Genomic DNA, 26,951 nt, shown 5'->3' with positions numbered 1-26,951 from the left:
CAAAAAATAAAAACAGAATAGATGGTAGGTATTCTGATGGACTGTATACATAACACTGTCATTTAATTACAAAACCTAGGGATGCTAATGGAGATGGACGGATGGGCGGGTGGAGGAGGGGGAGCGCCTGAGAAAGGACGTGATGGCGACAAATTGGGACGTGAAGAAAATAATGACATCACCACAATTAAAATCCACGGTGGCAGCATATGCCCTGCAAGAAACAAAAGCATTCAAACAGGAGATAAACTAGACTCAGAGGCTGAAGAGGCACACTCGTTGGTGCCAGAGTTCTGAAAGAAAAGTAACCAAGCGTGACAGAGTGACAGCCACAAGCTGAATAAATGAAGGACAACAGGCAACAAATATCCATGGCTCACAGTTCCAGAAACTGGGAAGTCCCCAAGCAAGGCCTCACAGATGATAATGCAAAAATAGCTCCAGGTCCAAAGTCACTTGGCACACAAGAGAGAAGCCTGGGGCCACAGCCTATGTCCAAAACAGCAGTCACTATCCTAGATGATCACACCTCAGTGTCCTGAAGCCCACCCAGTTCCATTCCCCTACTTTTGAAGAGAATTGAACTCCAACTGACCCCAAGAACCAAAGCCTAAAAGCTAGCACCCAACAGCCCTACTGGCCTGGAACCACCACTGGCCGGCCCAGCATTTGTTCTTTGGGTAGCATGCTTTCATTCCAGTGTCAGCTATCACAATCATGGCTTAATAGCGAGTTTGCTGTCAGATGGCTCAGAGGCAGGACCTTTCATTGAGCAAGCATGATTTCCTCCTTGTCACTTCCAGTGTCTCCAGGGATCAGTTAAGCTGCATTCTCATCTAGGGACTGGTTTCTGAGCCCCTCCCTCTAGTTGCTATTCACTTACAGGCCACTGTCCCCTGAGGTAAGGATCCTCTTTCTGCATGCCAACCCCGACAGGGTCCGTGGGGTTCACACTGTGATGACAGATTCTTGTGAATGTCCCAGTTGGAGGGTGTGTGAAATCAACAGCTCAGTCATCGCCGTGTTTGGCTTTCTCTCTTCCTCATGTTTGTGTGTCTTTCCAATGTTCAGTGGACAAGGCTTATGCACAATGTGCCCCATCCCTCTTCCTGAGAGATGGCCTGTTCTGTGTCCATGGCACCAACAAACAAGCATTTGTTTGTGTATATGAGCAAGGCATCCGCAGGAAGAGGCACGTCACCATCCCAATACCTCATCACCTGGGATCACAGTACAGATGCCATCTTCAAACCAATGCCAGTCCTCACCACTCACCTGCAGGAAGCAGCCCAGATAAGCCAAGTTTGGGGGCCTATACTGATCACTATTGATCCGATGCTCCAACCAGTGCCTATAGAATTTGATCTCTACAAGATGAGGAATTTCTTCACGAGAGTGTGAGTGACTTGGCAAAGCCAGTCTTCACTGACTCTCATCAAGTCCCACCATCAGAGGGGTCCCTACTAGCCCCCAGCTAAGTCCCCTGCATCTACTCTGGCCTGTATCTACCTGTTCTCATGGGTACAGCAATAATGTTCTTAAATCCTGAACCAGACCCTGTCAGGCCTCAGCTTGGAATCCTTCAGCAGCTTCCCTTAGCCAGTGGAATAAAATCCAAACTCCCCCCACCAACCCGAAGCATCTCAGCAGGCCCAGTCCCTGCCAGCCACTTCAGAGCACTTCTGATATTTCTGTTGCCCAGGTGCCCAGGGTCATCAGATGCCCAGGGACAGCTTCCTGTTCGGGACCTTTGCACATGCTGCCCTTTATCTGGGGGATGCTACCAGCCACCTCTTAACCTGGCCTGCCCTGCTGTGGCCAGCTCCCTCTGAGCCTGCCATCTTGCTTAAATGTCATCCCCTCTAAGAGGTCCTCCCCGTGTTCTGTCCCTAAAGTGGTTACTTTGTCTCAGCACTCTGTCATTTGCCACTGTGGGTCTGTGTGAAGGAGTGTTGCCATCTCCAGCAACTCCTGGAAAATGGCATCCTGGGTTTGGAATTGGACATTCTATCCATTCAGTTGTTCACGTATTGTTTGTGCATGCCAAGGACTCCCCACCCTCTCCTTTCTGCTCCTTCTGCCCCTCCACTTCCCTGAGCCTCATCAATGTGACGTTTCTGTGTGGCTTCCGATCAGCCAGGCTGAACAAAATGAACATGGCCTCATCTCCATGTGGCCCTCGGGTACAAAATTAATTATGGTCAGATCTTCTCCAGCCATCCCTGCCTCTCCCCCAGAGCTACCTTCTCCAGGAGGTGGTGAGCATGTCAAGGGTATAAGTGCCCATGTGTAATACCTGAAATGTACTACCATGGTAACCATGGTTCACTCCCTAGCCATCTTTCACTATGAAATAAAAACAAAATCTCATTTACAGTGAAGCCAAAATCATAAACTTATGGATTTCTGAGGAATGAATCAGAAGTGTGCACATAAGACAACTAACTAACTAAGAAGCAAAACACAGTCATCCACGTGCTCCCGCCTGGGCACAGTAAGTACCAAAGATGTCCACTCTCCATTCAATTCCAATTGAAACCTCACTGGAATTGTTTTTGGAACTTGGTACCATAAGGAGTAAATTGGAGACTTGCCTGAATAAACTAGGGGGAAGAAGACAAAGGGGACCTCTTCGTATTAGAATAGCAAAATATGAGGCTTTGGGAAACTGCGAGGATGCCGAAGAGCTGTGTTCCAGGTTTACAAGGAGCAGCAACCAGCACAGGCAAAGGAGAGTTCACCGAACAGCAGAATCTTCATTGGGACAGGTCAAGTAGCCAGGGAACCCTGAGTGTTCCCTTGTGAGTCTGTGTTCTTGAGCCCCTGAACAGGCAATCACGGCCTGAGGGTGGAGCAGCAGTAGGAGAGAAGGTCGGCCCCACCCCCCTCAAAAACTGTACCCAGGCTGGAGAGGCAGAAAACAAATGAACACACTAAGTATCCACTGAATGGCGACAAGGAAGGAATAAACAGAGGTTTCATTCAATGTCTAAAATACAGGGGAGGCCACTTGAGATAGACGTGAGGATAAGTTATTGCTGAGTAAGTAATGGGATAATGATAAATATTAATGCTGCCCATCTCGGAGCATAAAACTGAAAGCTCCAGGAAAATATTGCGATTAGGATTTTTTTAGTAGTTTCTTTTTAAAAAGTAATTTCTTTTTATCGTTTGAGGATGTCATACATAAATATTTTGATCAGATCCTCCTTATCCCTTACCTTCCAATTTCTGTCCCCTACCCCCACTTTTCCTTTCCAACTTGTGTGTTCCCTGTTTGTTTGTTTGTTTGTTTGTTTGTTTGTACCTACTGAGTCCACTTGGCAGTGCCTGTACATGAATGGTCATAGGGCCATCTACTGGATCATACTAACCTCTCAGGGACCACATGCCTGAAGAAACTAACTCTTTCCCACAGCAGCCATCAATTACCAAGTCCTCAACTACGGCTGGGACTTCATGAGTGTCCCATCCACGGCCAAACTCCGTACAACTCTTGGACATAGATTCACAACTTCTAGAAATTCCTATGTGCAATGGCACTCCGATGCCCAGAAAATAGTCTCCTTCTGGCTCTTACCATCCTTCCATCCTCTAAAGGCTTTTCAAAATAAATGTCCTGCTTGGACTTATTTTTGTTTGCACACTGCACATGTGCAGCAGCATGGAAGTGAAGGGCAGAGGACAACTTATGGGAACTGGCTCTCTGCACTGGGTGAATCCCTTGTGGGAACTGGCTCTCTATCTGCACTGGGTGAATCCCTTGTGGGAACTGGCTCTCTGCACTGGGTGAATCCCTTGTGGGAACTGGCTCTCTGCACTGGGTGAATCCCTTGTGGGAACTGGCTCTCTGCACTGGGTGAGTCCCTTGTGGGAACTGGCTCTCTATCTGCACTGGGTGAATCCCTTGTGGGAATTGGCTCTCTGCACTGGGTGAGTCCCTTGTGGGAACTGGCTCTCTATCTGCACTGGGTGAATCCTGGGGATTGAACTCAGGTCACCCGGCTTGACTGCAAGCACCTCTACCTACTGAACATCTTGCCAGTCCGACAATTTGGGTTTTTAATTATGGCAGAGAAGTTTTCCCTGGTACAACATGATACCCTGTGTCCCTAAAGGAAAAGATTAACATATTTGAGTTACTTCTCTACTGATTTAGGCACCATAAACAAAATTTAAAGTGAAAATAGGGTACTAGACACTAGGAGATAATACTAGCATTGAAAAATATATCCCACAACAGGAGCCAATTTAGGTAAAAATAACAAATAAAGAGCTTGGTATGCAAACAGAATTTTTGAAGATAAGTAGCCCAATTAAGATGGATAAAAGAATATGAAGAAATAAAAATGTCCCTAAATTATATTCATAGATTTTCAACGTTATGTAAAATACTAAATTATCTAAATTCAAAATGCCAGTGAGGTTCCATTTTGGTCTAGCAGATGGGAGAGTATTTTAATGTAGAATATATTTGCAACACTGTAATATCTGGTGTTGAAGAGGTGGAGTTTACAGAGAATAGTACAACTTAATGCTGTTTGGAGGCGCAGAGATTGACAGAGTCACATGACAGGATAATTTAACAACCTTTATTAGGGAAAAACTCAGATGCTCTTCTACTTCCCGCCCCACCAAAAATAATTTCTACAAGTCTACCAAAACACTGGCAGAATGGGAAAAGTCCCACCAATACAGGCATGTTCCTTGAAGTTTGATGAAAAATTGGGAAACAGATTATCCATTTCTGTGGAAAATATTAAGTAGGTCTATAAGGACACAGTAAACTATTGAAGAAAGAGAGTGACCTAAAACCAGGGCCGGGGGTGCAGCTCAGTGGATAGAGTTCTAGCGTGGATAAAGCTGTGGGTTTGATTCCAGGACCACACAAAACTGGGTATGGTGGTGGCGCACACCTGTCCTCCCAACACTACAGAGGTGAAGGCAGGAAGGTCAGAAGTTCAAAGTCATTGTTGGCTGCATAGCGAGTTCAAAACCAGCTTGTCTAAAAGGGGGAGGGGAATAAGAAAATCAGGGAGAAGAGAAGCCTCAAGCTATGTTAGATACAAGCCCGTGTTGGGGGGAAGCAATATGTGTATGCACACACTGAGAAACGTCTAGAAGGATATGTACTAATAGTAAGTGGGAAAGTCTGGACAGTCGGTTGATTGTCTGAGTGAGACTTCACATTTTCAAAGCATCTGTATGCTGTTTGCTTCTCTGACTTGCATGTGTCTCATTTTTATAATTTAAAAAGACATATTTTAAAGCAATTGCAGTGAGTGAAGAGAAAAATGACAGTAGTAGAAAGGAATGCCATCCATATGAAGTCTGGGCTTTCATTTGTAATAATAATGTACCAGGGTTGGTTTTGTAGTTGTGACAAATGAGCCACGGGTGTAGATGGTGGAACTTGGTGGGGGTCTACAGGAATCTTCTTTATTGTCTCTGCCACTTTGCTGAGGTCTCTGTGCTCTGTGTATCCCAAAATAAAAGGAAATTGATTCATAGAGAGTCATGTCACCCAGGTTTGTAGCCATAGTAACCTCAGCTGCTCAACCCCTTTTTGTCTGGGATGACTTGAGCTTCCTACCAGGCTCTGATAGTCTGGTGTGGTGTGTGCCCCCAAATAGACAGAGGCCCCTGTGTGGCCTGCACCACTTTGCAGGGATTCACTAAGCCAAGTCTGTCTGTAGCTAACAGATTCAGTGTTCTGCACTGAGAAACTCAGATATAGGCTTATCCCAGGTCCCCTGCAGCTGGTCAGTGTAGCATGATAAATAAAAGACCCAGAGACAGATATTGGGGTTCAAGCTTCAAGCTGAAGATCAGCAAAGCAAAACAGCCAAGTCATTAGCTCTTACCTCTATCTACCTCAGGCTGAAAGGACTGATCCTGTCTCCACAAGCTCTCACCAAGCCTCAGACTGCTGCCTGTCCTCAATGTAGCTGGAGAATCCTTCTCCACATGAGACCCTTTGCTTTTTATACCTCCCTAGTGCTGGGATTAAAGGCGTGTGATCCTGAGTGCTGAGATCATCTATGTGTGAACTGTTTCTCTATAGGACTGGATCAATTTCATGTAGCTCAGTGTGACCTTGATCTAACAGAGATCTGTCATCCCCTACCTCCCAAGTGGTGGGATTAAAGGTGTGTACCATAACCACCTGGCTTCTATAGCTAACTATTGTGGCTGCTTTGCTATTTTGATCTCCAGTGCCTTTAATAAATCATAAACAATTTATCACCGCAGGTCAGCCTTTGAGATGCCTCACCATTCTCCTTGCCTGAGCCTAATAAAAAGAGTGTGTATGTGCGCGTGTGCGCGCGTGCATGCGTGCGTGCGTGCGTGCGTGCGTGTGCGCATGCGCGCACATGCCAAGGGACATATGCAGAGGTCAGGAGAATCTGCATCCACTAATGAGTCCCAGAGATGGAACTCAGGTCTTTGGACATGGTGGCAAGCACCTTTATCTACTGAGCCTATTTCACCAGCCTTCTTGACTTTTTTTTAAATCCATACCCTTTCTTGCCCCAATCTCCTCTCAATCTAGAACTATAAGGATTTACACTCAGGAGCTTGGTCTGTGGAGAGGTAAGAGGAGGCATGAAGCATGGCCATGCCAATATGCACAAAATCCACACCCTTTCACCCTTGTCCCCATTGCTGGTGGCCCAGTGGATGAAGCCAGCCAGCTGGAAGCATGAGGGTGCTTCTCCTCCTCCCTGCCAACCTTCCTGGGTGCTGATGTCACCTGACTGGAAGTTTTGGGGAAGAAAGCAGTAGAACCTGGAGTGACCACCTGTCTCTTGTCTGTCCAGGCTCCATTTCCTTGTGTTTGACACAGAAGAGGTCCACGATGTGCTACGCATCTGGGACGGGCCTGTGGAAAGTGGGGTTCTCCTCAAGGAGCTGAGTGGCCCAATGCTGCCCAAGGACCTGCACAGCACCTTCAACTCAGTCGTTCTGCAGTTCAGCACGGATTTCTTCACCAGCAAGCAGGGCTTTGCCATTCAGTTCTCAGGTATGTGCTTGCCTACGGCCAGCGCCTCTAAGCCCCTCCTTCCTTCCATCTCTCTACCCTTGGAAAGATATCATTGGCATCTGCTGTGTATCTGGTCCACAGTTTATTCAGATATCTGTGCTGAGAAGCCAAGAAAATTGCCTAGGCTGTAAAGTGCTTTTCACACAGGCATGAAGACATAAGTTTGAGCTCCACAATCTGTTTTAGTTTTTTTAAAGGTCAGGCAAGATAGCATACACTTGTCATCTGATCTGGGTACCTGGGGCACACTGGCCAGCTAATCTAGACTAGTTGGTGTGTTTCAAGCCAATGAGAGAGACTCTGACTCCAAAAAAAAAAAAAATGTGGACAGCTCCTCAGGAACAATGAGCAAGGCTAGATAGAGATTAGCCTCTGACCTCCATATGTACACACACACACACACACACACACACACACACACACACACACACACACACCACGTGCATGTACTTCTGAGTGCACACAAAAACATTTCCATGTGTGCTGAACTTACTGGATTTAGAGAGAGCAGACAGACTGAGAGACACTCAGATTCTAACTGAGCAGTGCATGAATAGAGAAATCCTTGCTGTTGGGGTCACCATGAGCATCAAAGAAAAAGTTCTAGAAAATGTGTTATCCACACTCATGCCTGGAGAATGAATAGAAGTAACTCAGGAAAAGAAAGTGTCTGAAGGATTGAATGGTCAATACCATGAGGTGAATGGCGGGTGTGACGAAGAAAGACACAGTGTGCAGTGGCATGGAGCATGGGGTATGGTTCTGAAAGTGCTGACACCATGTGCTACATGCTCTGGTTCTTTCTTGAGTTCAGGTCTTAGAGACAACTGGAAGCCAAGCATGTGAGTGGTCTTAGTGATCTCAATTCAGTTAAGTGTGTTACAGAGGCACATGACAAAGAGCTATCCCAAATGGGCAATGCTCAGATGCCCAGGTCCCAAGTTGACTAATCTGCCCAGAATGCAGTATCTCTGGACTCCCTGTCTCTCAACTTGCTGAGCAACCAATTCAGCCTTGTCTGTGCCAAGGCTTATTATACAGTGGCTGTCATCATTACCATCCCCTCAGTCCACTGTGCAGGGCAGGGCGTTTGTGTGATTCTGGGACAGATGGTTTTGCTCCACAATCCCTCCTAGCTAGGTGGGCCCCAGGTACACGTGAGACTGCAGCAAGATGTCAAACCTCACTTTAGCTCTTTCCTGTGTCTTTCTACTCTGTGGAGATGAACATTTACCAGCATGTTGGGAGAGATGGGGCCTCCAGGATCTGGGTGGGTTCCTGGTAACTCCCACTTCCCATCATATAGCTGATCCTGTGTATCTGAAGTTCTGTATCCCTGGATTCAACCAATCCTAGAGCAAAAATTTGGGTGAAAAAAATCACATCTATACTGAAAATGTACAGACTTTTTTCTTATAATGATTCCCAATCAATATAGTGTAATAGTTATTTGCATATCATAGATTATTGCATTTGCATAATCTACAGATGGTTTAAAATACACAAGGGGATAACATGGGTTATATGCAGGAACTGAAGCATTTCCACACAAGGGATTTGGGCATCATAGATTTGAGTATCCATGGCTGGGAGGATGTCTGGACCAAGTCTGTCCAGGATCCTGAGGGACACCAGGAGTTAGTAACTTGTCCTCATAACATATGTGCAGTCTTCTGACCTGGCATTTCCAATTTTTTTGAAGCTCCATGGAATATTAATTGGTACTGAGAAAACAAATGTGCAGGACCCAGTCATGTTAGAAAGAGGTTCAGTTGAGGCAAACCTAAGCAGATTATCCGAAACTTTAATTCGGCTTCTGAGAGCATTTCGTATGCTCACGCTCATAAATTCAAAACATGTCTGGTAGGTCACACTTTCCGAATGTATTTGACCATGAATGACTTCTTTTGAGGCCGTCTCAGGAGACTGGCATCTCATGGAGCAAACGTTAGCAACTGCTGGGATGAGAACTAGAAGCACTGGAAGATTCCCAGCATATAGAAAGCAGAATGCAGAGGAGACTCCCGGGCGCTCTCTCGGGGAAGGAACAACATGAATAATTAAAGCACACGTGCATTCTCTGACTATGCCCAAGCTGGCAGAGATGGCTTAAAACAAAATGACAAAAAGCCCACAATTCCAGATGAGTCTTCCACAGATTTGCATCCTCTGACCTCCTCTGTGTTCTCATTGTAGCCGAGCAGGACGGTCCCGAGGCACCCCCTTCCAGCTAAGCCTCGCCCACAGCTTTATTCTGCATTGCCCAGCTCACAAAAGTCAGTCATCCTTCAGGCTTTGTCTCAGATGCCCCTGCATTCTGATCTCCCTGTTTGGAATAAGTTGCTCTAGCATCCCTAGGCATCACACTTCTGTTTCTCTAGCGCCATCCAATGCCAGTCCTCCTGCCTTGTAGTGTCACCTCCTTGGCATCATACATCATTCTTAAAGTATGAAGGCTATGCCATACCTATCAGGCTCCATGGAGTAAATGTATGCAGCAGGTGTTCAAATGTATGATGTCATGAACAAATGAGTGGAGGGGTTCCCAACATCGGGGTTTCCCTTGGCAATCTTGTGCTGATCAAAGTAATTCTAGCTCCGTAGCCTGGGCTCCGGAAAGGCCGTGGCAACCTGGCCCCAGTGCTCTGGGCATACCCAGGGTTCCGGAAAGGTCACCTTTCCTGTTGCTGTCATCACTTAGCAAATACCAGAATGCCCCCTGGGAGAGGGAATGGCTTACCACACGTGAACTTGATAGTGCATGTTTGATGAGGGATTGGGTAGAAATGCCAGGGATGATTAGCACAAGCTTGGCTTTATTAAGTAAACACGACTGTGTAACATCTAACATCCTGTCAGTACCTGGAGGATCTAGCCTTTCCCTGGAGGCTTTGGCAAGCTGCTCAAATCCAGGAGCACTCAACAGAGAAAATGAGAACCACAAGAGGTGAGCGGGCAGCATGATCCCAGCCATCTACAGAGCAGGCAGCAGCTAAGCTCCCTGCTAGATCATCTCTTAGAGTTTTTACAGAAACGTGATGCCATAAACACCATTATTAATCCATGCCAACCATACAGGCTGTGTGGTGCCTCATACAAGGTCATGCATGTAGTTATTAAGTAGCAGAGCCTGGACCCAAATCCACATGTCCAATTCCCAAAACTGAGGGCTTAATCATTGCATTTCTGTTGCCTATCATATAAATAACCTTTCGGAGTGTGGCCGGAACTGCAAGCTGATCTTTTCCCAGGCAATCATTTACACGTGTCCAGCACCCCGTGACCCTGGAGATAAAGGCTAAGTCTGTTTTTAATTGGGAAGGCAGAGGACGATTCTTATTTGACTTTCTAAATAAGTTCAGCAAGTGTCAAACGGCGATGATCTGTTCGTTCATTCATTCATTTATCCAGCAAATATTTACCAAGCACTGCCGTGTGCTGAGTACCGAGTACCCCGGGGATACAGTGATGAGCAGAATTGTCTCTGTTGGCAGAGAGATGCCCAAGTGATAGACAAGAAAGAGGCAAACAAGTTTATTAGCCAAATTGTTACAGATTGTGCTGGGGCAAGAACTGAACAGGATAGTCTGATTAAAATGATGGGGAGGGTTAGGGGTGGGTCCAGAAAAGGGGATGAAGGAGGCCTGTCTAAAAAGTGGTATAGGTACATAGAGAGATATAGAATGTCAAAGTGGAGCTGCCATAGAAGACCTGCTTTAGGGTCATGCCAGGCAGAAGGACCAGCAGGTGTGTCAGGTCCTGTGAAGAGGAAGTGGGGGGGGAAGGGGGAACGTTTAGGGACTATGTGGGAAGATTTTAAGGAGTATGGCTGGAACATAATGATGGGATACCATTGAAGGTGAATAAAACAAAGGAATGGTTTTAGCATCCTCAGAAGATGGGGGGGCTCTAGGAAGGATGCCACCTGGGCATGGTGGCACATGGCTGTAATCCTAGCCACCCGAGAGGCAGAGACAGCAAGAGGACAAGTTCAAGGATCAGCTACATAATTCAGTGAGATCTTGGCTAAAAATTTTAAATGTTTAAAACAGAACAGTGGTAAAGTACTTGCCTAGCAGGAAGAGACCCGAGGTTTGACTCTCAAATCATTTTTTCAAGAGACGAGAGTGGGATGGAAAGGAAGGAGGGAAGGAGGAACAGATGGACGAAGCAACAAAGGGAGGGAGACATAAAAAGAAAAAGAGGGAAGATAAAACACCATACAGCGGGCTTCGGTAGTGTTTTCTGTCAAAGACTGCAGTCCTTCAGCCTTTCTGATCCAATTGGCTTCTTGTTGCAATCTACTCTCTCCCTTCAAAGCATGAAAGCAGGGGTGGATGCCATGTAAACAAGTGCTTGTGTTTCAATGAAACTTTATTTGTGGAAATAAGTACAGAGGCAAATTTGCCTATTGGTTATATAGTTTATCAAATACATGCCGGATCATGCGTTGAGTCACACTGGTGACAAGTTCCCAGGGCTGCCACTCCTTGGTCATTTCTACTGGAGTGCTCATGATGGCAAAACAGAATGGTTCCTCCTCCCCCAGGGGGTTGGAAGGCATAGCCAGTTGAGAATCTATTTGAGGCTTCATGTCTTTTGTGTAAAAGCCAATGTGAATTGTATATTCTAGACCAAAACAGATTCTTTTGTTTGGATATAGAATGAAATTTCCCAGTTGTGGGGTAGGGAGCTGTAAGTAAATCATAGAGCCTCCAGAAAATTCCCACCCCTGGGATCTGCAGAATGCATGCTGCAAGGACAGGCCCTGTCATCTGCTTTGGGCCAGGGAGGCACCTGGGGCATGGCGGCTGCTTCAGAGTTCTCTCTCTCTGCCCTCTGTTATGCCGCAGCCTCTGCTGCACTTTCTTGGGCCACATTTGCCCATGTATTCACTCATCCCTTTACTAGTTTACTCCTTCCTTCTACCCTTCAATTCATGGCTTGCTTTGTAAACACTACTCCCTTTTAGACTGGGTTAAGTACCAGAACCGTGTGCGTGCGTGTGTGTGTGTGTGTGTGTGTGTGTGTGTGTGTGTGTGTGTCTGTCTGTCTGTCTGTCTGTCTGTCTGTCTGTCTGTGTGTCTGTGTGTCTGTGTGTCTGTGTGTCTGTGTGTCTGTGTGTCTGTGTGTGATGTATGTGTAAATGCATGTTCTTATATATGGATGCAAGTGCATGTCTTGCTTGGTATGGAAGCTGGAGTTTGATGTTGGGTGTTTTCTTAGTTAAGGTTTCTATTGCTGTAAGAGACACCATGACCATGGCAACTCTTATAAAGGAAAACATTTCATTGGAACTGGCTTACAATTTCAGAGAGTTAGTCCATTATCATCATGGTAGGAAGCATGGTGGCGTGTAAGCAGACATGGTGCTGGAGAGATAGCTGAGAGTTCTAAGTCATGATCTGCAGACAACAGAAAGTGAATTGGGTGTGGCTTGAGCATATATGAGACCTCAGAGCCTGCCTCCACAGAGACACACTTCCTCCAACAAGGCCACACCTCCTAATAGTGACACTCCCTGTGGGCTAGATGTTCAAACACGAGTCTATGGGGGTCATCCTTATTCAAACCACCACAGGTGTCTTCCTGGGTCATGCTATGTTTTGTTTACTGAGAATCCTGCACCCAAGGCTCCCTAATTCAGCCAGTGTAGATAGCCAGCTTGTCTCTGGGATCCCTTGAGTCTACTTCCCAAGTCCTGGGACCACAGGCCAGCTGCCATGCCCACACAGCTTTCCCAAGGGTTGTCTGGCCTTCAGGCTTTCACCACCAAGTCATCTGTCCTACCCCCTGTCTGAGTTTTTAATACAGCCAAGCTGCTTAGGTTGATTTTGAGCTCTGTGCTGCCACTGGCTACAAATATCTGATGTTTCCCTGAATGTAGTGCAGGTCTAAAGGAGTCATGTCTAGTTTTACATAGGAAGAGGCCTGACCCAGCAGATTCCCTGTGTCCCATGTGGGAAACTAATCAGCACCCTAGCAGGCCAGCTCTAAATCCTTCCCAAACCCTTCTACTTAGATCCATGGTGTTGAAACGAGATAGCAAAGCTTTGTTTGTGTAACAGTGTTTGTATTTGTAAACAGAATTCATCTCTGCCATCATAACCATACAAGCAGGCTTAAAAATTACACCTCCTGCTAGATCAGTGGTTCTCAACTTTCCTAATGCTACAACCCTTTAATATAGTTCTCCATGGTGTGGTGACCCCCAACCATAAAATTATTTTTGTTACTACTTCATAACTATAATTCTGCTACTGTTATGAATCGTCATGTAAATATCTGATATGTGAGCCTTGTGAGGGCTTAAGGCCCACAGGTTGAGAGCCACTGGGCTAGATGAATGATGGTCACAGTGAGGTATTGGTCCAACAATGACAGTGATACCGATGGGTCACACTGGTGGATGCAGTGACACCACCCTGCAGTGAAAGGAGGGCCAGGAAAGATGGTGGTGTTGCTACAGCTGACAACAGCAGGAGGGAGGTGACAGTGGTGGCCGCTAGCAAGAGCAGTGATAGTCAGCTCTGCTGCTGAGCTGTGAGTTTGGCTGACAGCAGACACTGAATCAGCCCCGCTCCCTCTTCTGTTTTCTTGCCTCAGTGTCCACAGCAGCATCCTGCAATGACCCTGGAGTCCCACAGAATGGGAGTCGGAGTGGCGACAGCTGGGAAGCCGGTGACTCCACGGTGTTCCAGTGTGACCCAGGCTATGCGCTGCAGGGAAGTGCAGAGATCAGCTGTGTCAAGATCGAGAACAGATTCTTCTGGCAGCCCAGCCCGCCCACATGCATCGGTATGGAGCAGCTGCAGGCTTCTGCTCCTCCCTCCAGTCTTGGGGTTGTGGGCACCAGGCTTCTTCACACAGGAGGAGACAGCTGCCTTTTGAGCCTGGGCCAGGAGTTTTAGAATAGAGGAATGGTAGAGAAAACCTAATTTTCCAGTTCCTACCACACTCACAGGCGTGCATGCACAAGCATTCACAAACACACACACACACACACACACACACACACACAAACATATACACACAAACAAACAAACACATATACACACTCCATTACCAATATTTTAAAAAATTATCTCAGAGAGTTTTGAGCCAGGCAGGCCTGTCCCTTTGCCTCTGGCCCATCTGTCTAGGTTGGATAGGTAGATTACCCCAGGCCAGAAGACAGCAAGCAGATTCCAGTGGCAAAAGGAAAGACATTTGTTTCCCCTCTCCTAAGGAATTGCTGACTGGCTGGACTGGGGTTCCTGAGATCTGCCCTTTGTCTTAAAAATCTCCCTATGCAACAGATGAAGTCTCTTTAAAAAAGGGGGGGGGGCGCAAGGTCATATTTCTTACAAAGGAAGGGGACTCCATAATCCCACCTCCCGCTACCTGAGACAGGTAGATGAGGAGACTTAAGGGAGAGGTAGAAGGAAAAGCAGAGAGAAGCCAACCCTCAGGTGCTCACATGCCCCAGGTGCTCACATGCCCCAGGTGCTCACATGCCCAGGTGCTCACATGCCCCAGGTGCTCACATGCCCCAGGTGCTCACATGCCCCAGGTGCTCACATGCCCAGGTACTCACATGCCCCAGGTGCTCACATGCCCCAGGTGTTCAGATGCCCCCAGGTTCTCACATGCCCCAAGTACTCACATGCCCCAGGTGCTCACATGCCCCAGATGTTCAGATCCCCCAGGTGCTCACATGCCCAGGTGCTCACATGTCCCAGGTGTTCAGATGCCCCAGGTGCTCACATGCCCAGGTGCTCACATGCCCAGGTGCTCACATATTTGTGGTTCTTTTCCCCTGTGTGAAATGATTAACTCAGTTGTTGCCTGAGTCCATGGCAGGTGGATGGCAGGTGAACTCAGAAGAGTAGAGAACCCATGGCTACTGAGTCTGTACATGTGCCGGGCTCACACTAGACATTTTCTCAGATAACCCCATTTAGCTTTTCCCTACAGCTCTCTGAATTTAGCATCATTCCCTCATTATAGCTACAGAAACTGAAATAGACCATTTGGATATCTTGTCCCAAATTGCAATGCTAAGAAACACAAGAGCCAAGATTCCCACCCACGCCAGGATGAGCACAAAACTTCTCAATTTCCCAACACCCATACTCCAAATCCCTGCTACAGACAGATTTTAGGGGACATCCTGTGACCTCTCCCAGCCATGCTCATACTGGAAGTTTCTGTGAGAGTGCCATCCTGACACCTGGGGCCTTACCATTACCAGTCCTGTCTCTGGGGCCTGGTGCCGAAAGCAAGACACTGAATAACTTTGCTTGTTGAAAGTGGGGTTAGCTGTGTTCACAAACCAAAGAGGGCCCTGGAGCCAGGTCAGTTTGGGGAAGCAGGTTTGTAGGCATAATCAGACCCAAGTGCAGGTGAGGATATGCCATCCAGTGGCTCAGTGGCCTCAGGGAAGTCGTTCAATTCAGCCTGGAGTCCTCACCCTGGAGGGAAAATACATACATATTTCCCTTGTGGCATTGTAGAGTAACATCTCATCAAATGTTGTCTCCTTTCCTTTTTGGTCCCAATTCCCTTCTTTGTTTCCTATTTCAAATCCTTAGGGTCCCTTCCCTTCCTTGAACTGGAATCTCATTGCTGGGGGCAGGGCTATTTCTTCTGGGGAGCATCCAGAGACCTCCATGGCCCCTGTTGAAGTCCTCTGTCCACTAAGGTGTGGCCCTCTAATATACTTCCCAGAAAAATAAGTCCTGCACCAGCATGCCCCAGGAAGGTCTGTCCTGGGCTGGGCTGAGCTGACAAGCTACAGCTGGGCACCGAGCAGGGCAGTGAGGTTAATTCAGCTTTCATTTCACACTCTTCCCCACGCAGCCTCCAGGAGTGTTCCTCGGGCTACAGAATAAATGTCTTTGCCTCTTCTCACAAACAGATTGGAAATCCCAGTGATAAGCCCCTCATTTCCAGCTCCTTGGCAGTCTGCCACAAATGGAGCTAGCTAGCCTTCATGGCCCTGCCGTACAGGAGAGAAACAAAGAAAGAAAGCAAATATTTGTCAAGTATCATCTGTGATGGATACAGGGCTAGCCATGATCACAGTGAAATAAGTACATGAGCCTAGAGCTCTGGCTCTGGATTCTGACTTCCTGAGTTCAAGTATGGCTTCACCACAACCAGCTGTGTGATCTCACACAAGTGACTCAAACTTTCTGTGCCTTTATTTGCTTTACCTGTAAAACAAGAAATGGGGAATATCTATCCTACATTTAGAAGCATGCCCGGTCAACTGTAAAGTAGAAACCATCACAGCCATCATCATCGTCATCACCATCATTAAAAATAAGCAATTGGAGACTCAGAGAAGGGGAAAACATGTCCAAATTCATACAGCTAAAGAGCAACACTGTCATATTTTTGTCCCCAGGACTGTGACACCAGACCCTTTCACCACACTCACTCCTCAGCATCCAGAGCTGTCAGCAGCTGGTTCCTGCCCCAACTTGGCATCATAGCTTACTGAGTTCCCTGTGTCCCTCATCTGTCCCCAGCTGGCCCCTGCCCAACCCTGTGCTCAGGCAAAAGTTCAGTAAAAGAGAGAAAACAAGGGGCTCAGCTAGGGGAAAATCCTTGCCAGTGTTTCTCCTGTGGGCCTGTAGTGGGGGGGACACTGTTCTCTCGCAGGACCACCAGCAGTTTGGAGGCTATCCCGTAGTCCTCCAGAGAAGGAGGCAGACTATGGAGCCAGAAAGTGCAGGCTTGAGTCTTAGAATGACAAGGTGAACTTACCTCACCTCTCTGGGCCTGTTTCCTCTTTGTATGTAATCCAGAGAGTACCCTCCATCCTTGCCCCCAACCTCACTAAACAAGCTGTCAACAAGACTGAGTGAGTGAACACTTCATCTGAGGTGACATGGCCTGCTCAAGTGTTTCTGGACTCAATACGGTTCATAGGATGTGTCTTTCCATGGAGAAGATACCCTCTTCATGACACCTCCAGGCTAACCTTCAGCCATGCTAGGGCCTCTGTGGCCTGACTGGGGACTTTGCCTTTTTTAGGCACCCTTGTGGGAACTGACCAAATCAGCAGTTTGATAAGCAGTGCAACAGCTCAGCTCTGGCACAAGCCAGGAGCCTTGGTCCACCTTTGGCCCCTCCCACCCCACCCCTGCAACATTGTTGCCTCTCTTGGGTCTTCTGGTCACCTCTTCCATCCCCTGCACTCTAATAGGCCCTCCATCCATTAATGACTTTGGTAGTGCCCTTGGTTTCCAATTGAAGCCATCAACCAGTCTCCACCAGCTTTCTGCTCTTGAGTCCTTATGCCCCTAGCATCTGCTCTACTCAGCGCCTGTGTCATAGCCCTGGCCGAGATGCAGGGAGCTTTCTGGGACCTGCAGAGACTGAAGAATGCCCCTTGGAAAGTAGCTCGGTGGATCCCTGGCCATCTTCTCCTCTCATCTGTTGAGAAGCCCATCAGCCCAGGAGTTGGACACTGGACTCCTTAGGGATTGTAGCACGCTGGTCCTGATGAGGTGCATACTAATCCTTAGGTAAGGAGTTTGAGAAGCTGGAAAGCACCTGGCTCCAAGCAGATGCCAGCAGAACTGGCAGCCAAGGAGACCAGCAGTGCTTGGCAGGCAATCATGATGGTGCTTTCTGCTTCCTATGATAGCCTGTATCACGGAAGATGCAGGGAGTCCCCATGAGACTCTCCTGAATTCTGGACACAAGACAGTGGGAAGATGCCAAGTAGTTCATATGCCTGACAGACAACGATGACACCATTCTGACCATGAAACCTCTCCACTAAACAGCACAGACACTCCCCGCCCCAGGAGAGACATCACCTCTTTTGCCACAAATGGAAAATATGCAAGCCCAGAGAGGTTAGGTAATTTCCCTAAGGTCACAGTCAGGAAGAGCCAGGTATTTATTTAAAATAATTTACTGAGAACTGAAGATGCAGCTTAGTTGGTAGAGTGATTGCCTAGCATACCCAAACCCCCAGCATCATTTCAAATCAGATGTGGTGGCAAAACCACCTATACTTGGTGGTTTGCACCTGGGAGGTAGAGGCAGGAAAATCAGGAATTCAAAATCATCCTTCACTATGTGGCAAATTAGAGACCAACCTGGGCTACCCAAGGCCCTGCCTCAACAACAACAGTAATAATATTATTATTTATTGAGGTGAAATGTGCACAGTATTAAATGACCTGTTTTTAAGTGACCAGGTAAAGGGGACAACCTTACCCTTACCTTCTTCTCTCCTCAGCTCCTTGTGGGGGAGACCTAACTGGACCATCGGGAGTCATCCTGTCACCAAACTACCCAGAACCCTACCCACCAGGCAAGGAGTGTGACTGGAAAGTGACCGTCTCTCCAGACTACGTCATCGCCCTGGTATTTAACATGTATGTACCTTTCCCAGGGTGGGTGACCAAGGGTTTCGAGAAGCTAGGGGGTTGAGGACCTGGGTGTTCAGGTGAGTGCACACAGGCGTGTGACAGAGTTCTCAGTTTCAAGGGTAGGAGAGATGGAGACAGAGTCAGAGATGGATGGGGGTGTCCAGTGTCAGCATTGACTGTCTTCTCTGTCCCACTGGCCCGGTGTCTACAGAATCCTTGTGATAAGTTTCTGAAGCAGCTAACATCCTTTCTCTTACACTTCTGAAGCTACTAAAATCAGAAAAGAGCCCCATCTGGGACCCCTTTCTGTTCCTCCACTGCATGCCTTCTCCCCAGGACTCCCCTCCATCCTGACGCCTTGCAGGTCTTCATGACCTTTCCACCTAACCCCTGCACTCCCACCCCCATCCAGTTCACAAGCAAGTCTCCATAGATCTGCCCTATCTCCTCCCTGCTTCCTCCTCCAGGGCCATACAGGGTCCCTAAAGCCTGGCTGCTGCCCCAGCAGTCCCATTAGGAACATTTCTGATTAAAACAAAACAAAACCTCCAGCATGCGCTGGGGAGATGGCCCAGTCAGTGTTTGCCAAACAAGCCTAAGGCTCTGAATTTAAAAGGCTGGGCATGGTGGCACATGCTTGTAATCCCGGCACTGGGGAGGCAGAGATAGGCAGCTCCCTGGGGCCCCCAGCCTAGCCTGCTTGGCAAGCTCCAGGCTGGTGAGAACCTCTGTCTCAAAAAGCAAGGTGAACGCCCTTTGAGAACAGTGCCCTAAGATGACCGCCATCTTGCACATACCAGCAAACTCCAACATGTCTTCATCCTACTCAAGCCTGGATGAAGCCTGCATCACAATGATGTTCTAGTCTTCATATTGGTCACTGCACCCCGTCTATCCTTCCAAGGTACTCTCTTTTACCAACAACTTAAAAGCAAAGAAACAAACAGGCCCCTTATTTTTTCACTCTTTAATAAATCTATCCTGCTTCTATGCCAGTCTGAATTTCTGAGTTTGGCTTCTCTAAGCAGGCCACCATCCATCCTGTGCCCAGGGCTCCAGCCAGACTGAAACTCAGAGACTCTCCCGTGCCCTGTAGCCTCACCCCTGCTTCTACCTCCCAGTGATTTACTTTTTTCCCTTCTTATCTCATTGCTGAGAGTCATCTTCCCCAGAATAATCTCACCATGAAAGCCTGAGTGACTCCCTCCCTGAAGACGGTACATATTATGGACCTTATACTCTACCAGCTATTCTGTACAGTCAGGAGGGTGACCTACTGTAGCACGTTTTTGGTTTTGAATGAGTAAATTTATTAAGTGTACAGCAAACCAATGTAAAAGGATAAATAACAAGTCAGCGAGCAAACTGTTAAATTAGGCACTCAAAGCATCCAGCAAAAATCACCTGGGAAACCCGTTTTAGGCAGCTACCTGGAGTTGCCAGCAGAGTCTGTCCCAGATAGAGTGGAATGTCCCTTCTGGTAAGGTATTCAAGTGAAAGAAGAAAAATGCAGCAGATCATCTTCAAATAAGACACCCACAGCATGTGACAGAAACCAACTGAGAAAGCTGAGGCAGCTGGAGTTCCAAGTGAGCTTTTGCTCCAACTTTTGTTCCATGGATGAGCATCCCATGACTGTGAGCTTTTGCCCAGTAGGTGAGCATCCCATGGCTGTGAGCTTTTGCCCAGTGGGTGAGCATCCCATGGCTGTGATATTGGAGTGGATAGACTTCTGCCTTCTCTTTCCCACTGTAAGCACTTTTGCATCATGGGATAAACAATAGTGGCTTCAGTTGAAAATGGCTCGCCTTCTAGTGATTATCAAGAACATAGAGTTTTTACTCCCTGGGTTTTTACTCTCGAGCTGTTTTGCCCTCCTCATCACAGAGTTAGGGGAAGGCTGTTCATTCCTGGATAAGGAGCTTGGGGTGGGGGAGGCTAGGATCTGAAATGTGGGAGTGGGGGATGCAGCCCTACTTTGAAAGTCAGCTTCTCAGTGAGCTACAGCAGCGCGTGACAATCCACCAATGCAGTGACTACCAATTACACTGGAAGACCCTCCGCTGCTTCTTCCAGTTCCAGCTGCTTCTGGAAGACAAGGCGCGTGTCTTGCTTGCCCCAATCCTTGGCACCAGACACATCTGAAGAAGGCTCAAATAAAAATTCAGTGACATGAAGAAAGTAGGGACAAGAAGAAAAATGCTGGTTCCACTGGCATATGGTGTCTCATGCCTGCATCCCCAGCTCTGAGGCAGGATAGCAAGGAGGTCAAGAGCTCAAAGCCAGCCTGGGCCACCATGTGAAACTGTCTCAAATTACAGGAAAAAATAAATAAATGCCAGGTCATCCCACAATTCATGACCAAGACAGACTCAGCCAGAGCCTTTCCCTGAAGACTTTTGAAAGAATGGGTAGTTTTCAGGGCAAGAAGACCATGTCACCCAGAAACAGAAGACAGTCTTGCAGTCAACAAGTCCATGGATAGAGGACACACATCTGCTCCCTCGACTCCAATTCTGTTTCCCTGCTTACCTCACCCTCTTTGTTGGAGTCTGATCGAGGCCCCATCTCTACACCACTTGTAGGGTAGAAGGGCCACTTCTCAAGCCATCCAAATGGTAGGTACAGCCCAGTGTTCCCACCGGTTCCTGGGCATGAGTGCCTTTGCATCAGAAATCTGTTTTCTGAAAACACATTTACTTCTCTATTAATTTCATCTTTTTACACTTGACTTAGTATAAATTGCCTTAATTGGACACATGCTTGAGAGAAGAATCATGCATCAGTGAGCTGGTCCACATTGAGTTATCAGATAGACCACACGGAGTTCTAAGGGAAGTGAGCTGGTTAACACAACACCCCCTCAGGGCATGACAAATGCTAAGACCCCACTTCTCCATATCTGTCATTTTCCACTCATTTTCCACATGTGGGCTTCATGTGTCCCACAATAGCTACGAATGTGGCCTGGCATATTTGTAGATGACAACAATTGTGTCTCAATATCAAAAGCTTAGATGCTCCTGCTAGGTGCCCTTGGGGGATAAATTACATCCGTGAACTCCAGTTCTCAATTTGCTAAACTAAGAAAGATTTTTTTTAGGATGGCTTTTCATCCCACACTTTTGGCAGGATAACTCAGAGGGACATATCTAAAGGTCATGCTAGGACCCGGGTGGTGGCAGATACTGAAGAGTCCCATGGCTGGCATGAGAGAGAGGGAGAAAACTAGGATTTCATGGTGCCGGGTCCCAGATGAAGATGGTTCCTTGGGTGGCTCTGTGCTCTTATGAAAGTCAGTGCAAGCTAGCATGACAGCAGAGCACCCGAGTCGGGTAAGAGCTCTGGGTTCAGACCCGTCAGTTTGAGCAAAACCTGAGGTCTTTGGATACAGAATTGAGAACACTGACTAACTATAATCTACCACCTGTGCCCCAAACCACATTTAGTATCATCTTCCTGACTAGAAAGTCACCAGGCCTCACCTCTTCAGAGTGTAGGGGCAGGTCCCATGGGATGATGGACTTGCTTTCTGGGAGGCCTCAGCAAAAGCCTATTTGACCTTACTGGGGTGGGGATGGGCTGTTTTTGTTCTCCAGATTTAACTTGGAGCCCGGCTATGATTTTCTTCACATCTATGATGGACGGGACTCTCTCAGCCCTCTCATAGGAAGCTTCTATGGCTCACAGCTCCCAGGCCGCATTGAAAGCAGCAGCAACAGCCTCTTCCTCGCCTTTCGCAGTGATGCATCTGTGAGCAATGCCGGCTTCGTTATTGACTACACAGGTAAGGGCCTGGTGTTAGAGAGTCCCAAGGGTAGGGCCAGCAGACCCAACAAAGGAGGAGCAACGTGGTACAGAAGGAAGGGAGAGAAGCTTCACCACAGGGAGCCTTCAGGTGCCTTACAGAGGATATCCTCCCTGTGGACCCTTCCACCACCACCCCAGCCCCCACCCCCTGCCGCTGCCATGGCTTAGTCTCTTACATTCACATACATCAGGGCTAAGAGAGTCTGGTAGTAGCATTCTTTTGGCATTCTTCTGTTTTCAAATCACTATTCCTCTTTTCCCCTTCTCTATAAAGGTCATTCCTAACTCTACTTCAGCCTCGTAGTTTCCCTTGATACCCATCAGCTGACACCTACCTGGTCATTCCCTATATTGTAAGGTCCATGTTGAATCTCTGTCTTTCTCTAGAGCACAGCTAGAGCCTCCTACCATCTTGGGAAACTGATCATGTCTTACTCCATCTTCTGTTGCTATTATAAATACCTGAGGCGTGGTACTTGTGAAAGAACAAAAGGTTATCTGCCTCATAGTTTTAGGCTGAAAGTCCAAGATTGGGTCTGGCCTTCTGGTTGACCTCTTCTGAGGCCCTCGGGGATAGAGGGAGCAGCACCACAGTGGAGGTAACCCATGCGTCAGAGATTACATACAGACGGTTAGGAAGCTGGAACGATGTGGGAGCCAGGCTTCCTATTCCTATAACCACCCACTATAACTAGGGTACCCTTAGAATTGCCTTAATCCTTTACAAAGGCAGTGACCTGACCACCCCCCAGGAGATGCCTCTTACAAAGGCAAGGTTTCTCCAGCACCTCACCATCACTACACTGAATACCAAGTGACAAACTTTGGGTGTGCAGCCAAACTGTCTCACCCCACATAGACAGAACTGCTTGGGCGCTGGCACTTTGTCATAGACTGGTTACCATCTGATACATCCTGATGGCATCTTGTGATCCTTCTGGCTGTCCCATTCATGGCCTGCCATTGAATTTTGGAATTAGATCAGTGGATAATGGAGAGGTCGAAAGAAGGGGTTGTGGTTTTTTTTTCTTAAAGATAACACATATTTTAGATAATAAGTATTTCCCTGTCATAGGTTCTCAGCTCTGTCCTTGTAGAGCTCAAATAGCCATAGACAAAAGCATAAAGGAGTCCGCAAGTGCACTTGTTGAAAACTCGCTTGGGGAATGATGGGATGCGATGTGAAGATGGCTCGGTCCTTAAAGCACTGGCACACACAAGGACTTGTGCTTGGATCCAAAGCACCCACACAAAATACCAGGGAGCAGAAGAAATGGCCCAGTGGTTAAGAACACATGAAGAGCAAGCTTAAGGATCTCGGTTCAAATCCCAGCATCCACCTTAAAGACCAGGCATAGGCACCCAACCACTTGTGACCCCTGTGCAGTGAGGGACAGAGACAGGAGGCATACTAAAGCATGGCTAGATGCCAGCCTGGCTTAAGGGTCAACAAGAGACTCCTCAAGGGAAAAAAGTGGTGGAGTGGGATGCTGTATGTCTCTTCTAGTGTATACCCACACACAAATATATACATGTGCCACACACAAATGTGCATGCAACACTCACAAAAGTGCATATACAACACACACGCATATGTATTTTAGGTCTGCTTGTCATAGACACTCAGCTCTGCCCTTGGAGGGCTAAAGTAGCCATGGGCAAAGCAGAAAAAAAAAAATGTGCACAACCATGTGTCATTAAAACCTCACAAAAACCAGCCGCCAAGGTCCTTGCCTGACCAAGAGTATAGCCTGCCAGTTAAATGGATAAAGTTCATGTTTACTACTTAGCAATTGGGTGACCTTAGGTAGGTTGTTTAACCTCTCGTTTCTTCATTCATAAAATAATGGCAAGGAAAATTCCTTCACAGCAAAGCTACAAAGCTTAATGACCCTGTGCGTTAAAGTCATTGGTACAGTACCTGGAATGTATCAAATGCCCTGTACTCTTCAGAGGTTGTTAATAGTGAGAACAGTGTTCTGGGCTCCCAAACACTCCACATTTTTCTGCCCCATTATCCCCCTTTTGACTTTCTCTTCTTCCTTAATATTCCCAGATAGCATTAGCCAAATATGAGCTCCACTTGTCCCTTGGTTTGTGAACTTGGCAAGTTATTATCTTCTAGAACACCATCTATGACATAGAACCAGTAAAAATTATGTTGCAGAGGGTTAAGGTTCAAAGACACTCTCTCTCTCTCTCTCTCTCTCTCTCTCTCTCTCTCTCTGTTTGTGTGTGTGTGTGTGTGTGGGGTATGTGTGTGTGGTGTGTGTGTGTGTGTGGGGTATGTGTGTGTGGTGTGTGTGTGTGTGTGGGGTATGTGTGTGTGTTGTGTGTGTGTGTGTGTGTGTATCTGTGTCTGTGTCTGTGTCTCTGTGTGTGGTGTGTGTGTGTGTGTGTGCATCTGTGTGGTGTGTGTGTGTGTGTGTGTGCGTCTGTGTGTGTGTGTGTGTGAACAATGATGCATTAGCCTAACTCCCAGAGCGTACCAGATACTCTCAAGAGCCCATTCCCTTCCTAGTGCCATCATCTAGGTTCAAGCAGGCCTCATCAGCCTGTGTGCACAAACAGGTTCATGTTACCAGTTAAAATTAAAATTTTTCAGGCTCACATTTCCCACTTGCATAATGTATGACTTCAGTCACCTTTTAAATGGTCCTTTAATTAAACATTTCTGGTGGCCCCTGGGAACACCGCATATGTGTTTACAAATAGCACTAACGAGGGTTGTCATCTAGTCCATGTTTATCAACCGTCCTTGCTCTCTGGTCATTTCCACCAACTGCTTTGACGCCTTTCCTTGTCTTCCGGTTGACATGTGCATTTCTAGAAGACGCACAGAGCATGGAAGGCAGACTGTGTTCCGGGGCCAGGCCTGGGAATGGACATCATCCTGTTCTCCTGTCTCAGCTCTTTTCCTGTTGTTATGATAAAATATGCTAATGAGAGCAAGAAGGAGAAAGGGTTTGCTCTGGCCCCCAGTTCAAGGGCACAGACCACCATAGTGGGGAAGGCAGCATGGCAAGAGTTTGAAGCAGCTGGTCAAATCACATCCACAGTCAGAAAATGGAGGGTGGGGAGCCATGCTATTGCACAATTCCATTTCCCATTTCTGTAGTCCAGGATTCCACAGTGGGCAGATCTTTCCCCCTCAGTTAACTGAGTCAAGATAATCGCCTAGGCACATCTAGAGGCCCATCTCCCAGGTGACTCTGTCAAGCTAATCGTTAACACTAGCATGACACCCCTCTTCTTGAGGACCATTCAGAGGTCATCTACCCACAATTCTCCACATTCCCATCCAGAGCAGTCATACACTCTGATTTGTGTGTGGATACCTGTGTGTTTGTGTGTTTGTATTCTGTCTACATGACTATGTATGTGCACATGTGGAGACCATCAGTGGATGTCTGGCATCTCTCTCCATCTTGTTTTTTTGAGACAGGGTCTCTTGCTGACTTGTCAACCACTCTGTCTGCCCATTGAGCTCCAGGGATCCTCCTTTCTTCAACTCTCCAGTGCTGAGATCCTGGGTGTGCCCTACCATGCCCAGCCCTTTTATGTGGGATCTCGGGCTTGAACTCAAATCCTCATGCTTGTTCAGGAACACTTTATTGGCTGAGCCATCTCCCCAGCCTGATTTTCTGATATTCTAATTAAAGCTTAGAGCCAGTCTGGAATCTCTGCATCTGCTTTGCCCACCAGCCCCACTCAATGTCATCCTGGACCTTTTTCTCATTATTCTTCTCTTCATTCGTGTTTTTATCTGCACCCTAATTTCCCCGCCTCTCAGTCTCCCCGTTATATAAGCCTTGCCAAATTGCGGGGGGGGGGGGACACCCCAATGGCCAAAGACATCAAAAAAGACAGTCTTTGTAAAGCTCTTGGAGCCCCAGTCAAGGTCTCAGCCATCAGAAGCAATGACTAACTTCTCTCAACTGTGTTCTTCTGTGTAAGAATTCCAAAATTTCACTCCAGATGCCACCCAAATCATCTTTATGTGTCTCTTCACTTTACCTTCCTTGTAGACAATAAGCTGTTGAGTAGAAACTTCCCCAGCTCTCCATACCTATTCACCTTGTCTATGGTCTCCTGCCTGGCCTACTATACCACCCCCCCCAGATCTTCTGAAATGCATGGGTTGAGAACCACACCTACAAGTCCTTTCTCCATCTTCAACTGTGGGCCTAGATGGTATCTACAGGGGTCCTCCAGTCTAGGGAATAAGACCATTCCAGACTCAGTCTGGGCCATCCGAGAAGCCAAAAGAAAGCCATTAACTGTGGAAAGGGAGGCAGGAGATGCTACCAACCCATCCTTTGCCTGATTATTAGGATTTGTAGTCATGAGATGAGTACATGTATTGGTTGGGACAGGGAGAAAGGGTCCATGAGAACTTTCATTTACTCATGTACCTGCCTTACCAGAGTTCATATCTCTTAATACTAGCCTTCCTCTGCCAGCTCTCCAGGCCTCTGTCCTGGAAGCTTATGTAGAGGAGCCTGTGTGTGAACTCAGCCTTCCCCTGTGGTCCCTTCCCTATCCCAGGATCCTCAGGGTCCTGAGCTAGGTGGGTCTGTTCTGATCCCATAGCCTTGATGATGTTCTCAGAATCCTAGGGGGTTGGCTGTATCCCTTGTGAGCACTGTGGCCTGAAAAAAAACTGTATTAACCTCTGGGCATCAGTCTCTTTATCTGTAATGATGGACAGTGATGCCAGT

The 26,951-nt window shown here is 47.3% G+C and overlaps 1 protein-coding gene across 1 annotated transcript in view; it reads left to right on the top strand.

Moving 5' to 3' along the window:
• Positions 1–26,951, top strand: part of Csmd2 (CUB and Sushi multiple domains 2) — a 552,860-nt gene that overhangs the window by 423,572 nt on the left and 102,337 nt on the right. Inside the window, exons 26-29 of the mRNA XM_035438911.1 lie at positions 6,822–7,024; positions 13,652–13,843; positions 18,288–18,426; positions 22,020–22,207. Coding sequence (XP_035294802.1) covers positions 6,822–7,024; positions 13,652–13,843; positions 18,288–18,426; positions 22,020–22,207 — 722 coding nt within the window. The remainder of the gene's footprint in view (positions 1–6,821; positions 7,025–13,651; positions 13,844–18,287; positions 18,427–22,019; positions 22,208–26,951) is intronic.

Source organism: Cricetulus griseus, chromosome 2 (assembly GCF_003668045.3).
Source record: "Cricetulus griseus strain 17A/GY chromosome 2, alternate assembly CriGri-PICRH-1.0, whole genome shotgun sequence".
NCBI lineage: Eukaryota > Metazoa > Chordata > Mammalia > Rodentia > Cricetidae > Cricetulus > Cricetulus griseus.
This window is presented reverse-complemented; position numbering and strand designations above follow the sequence as displayed.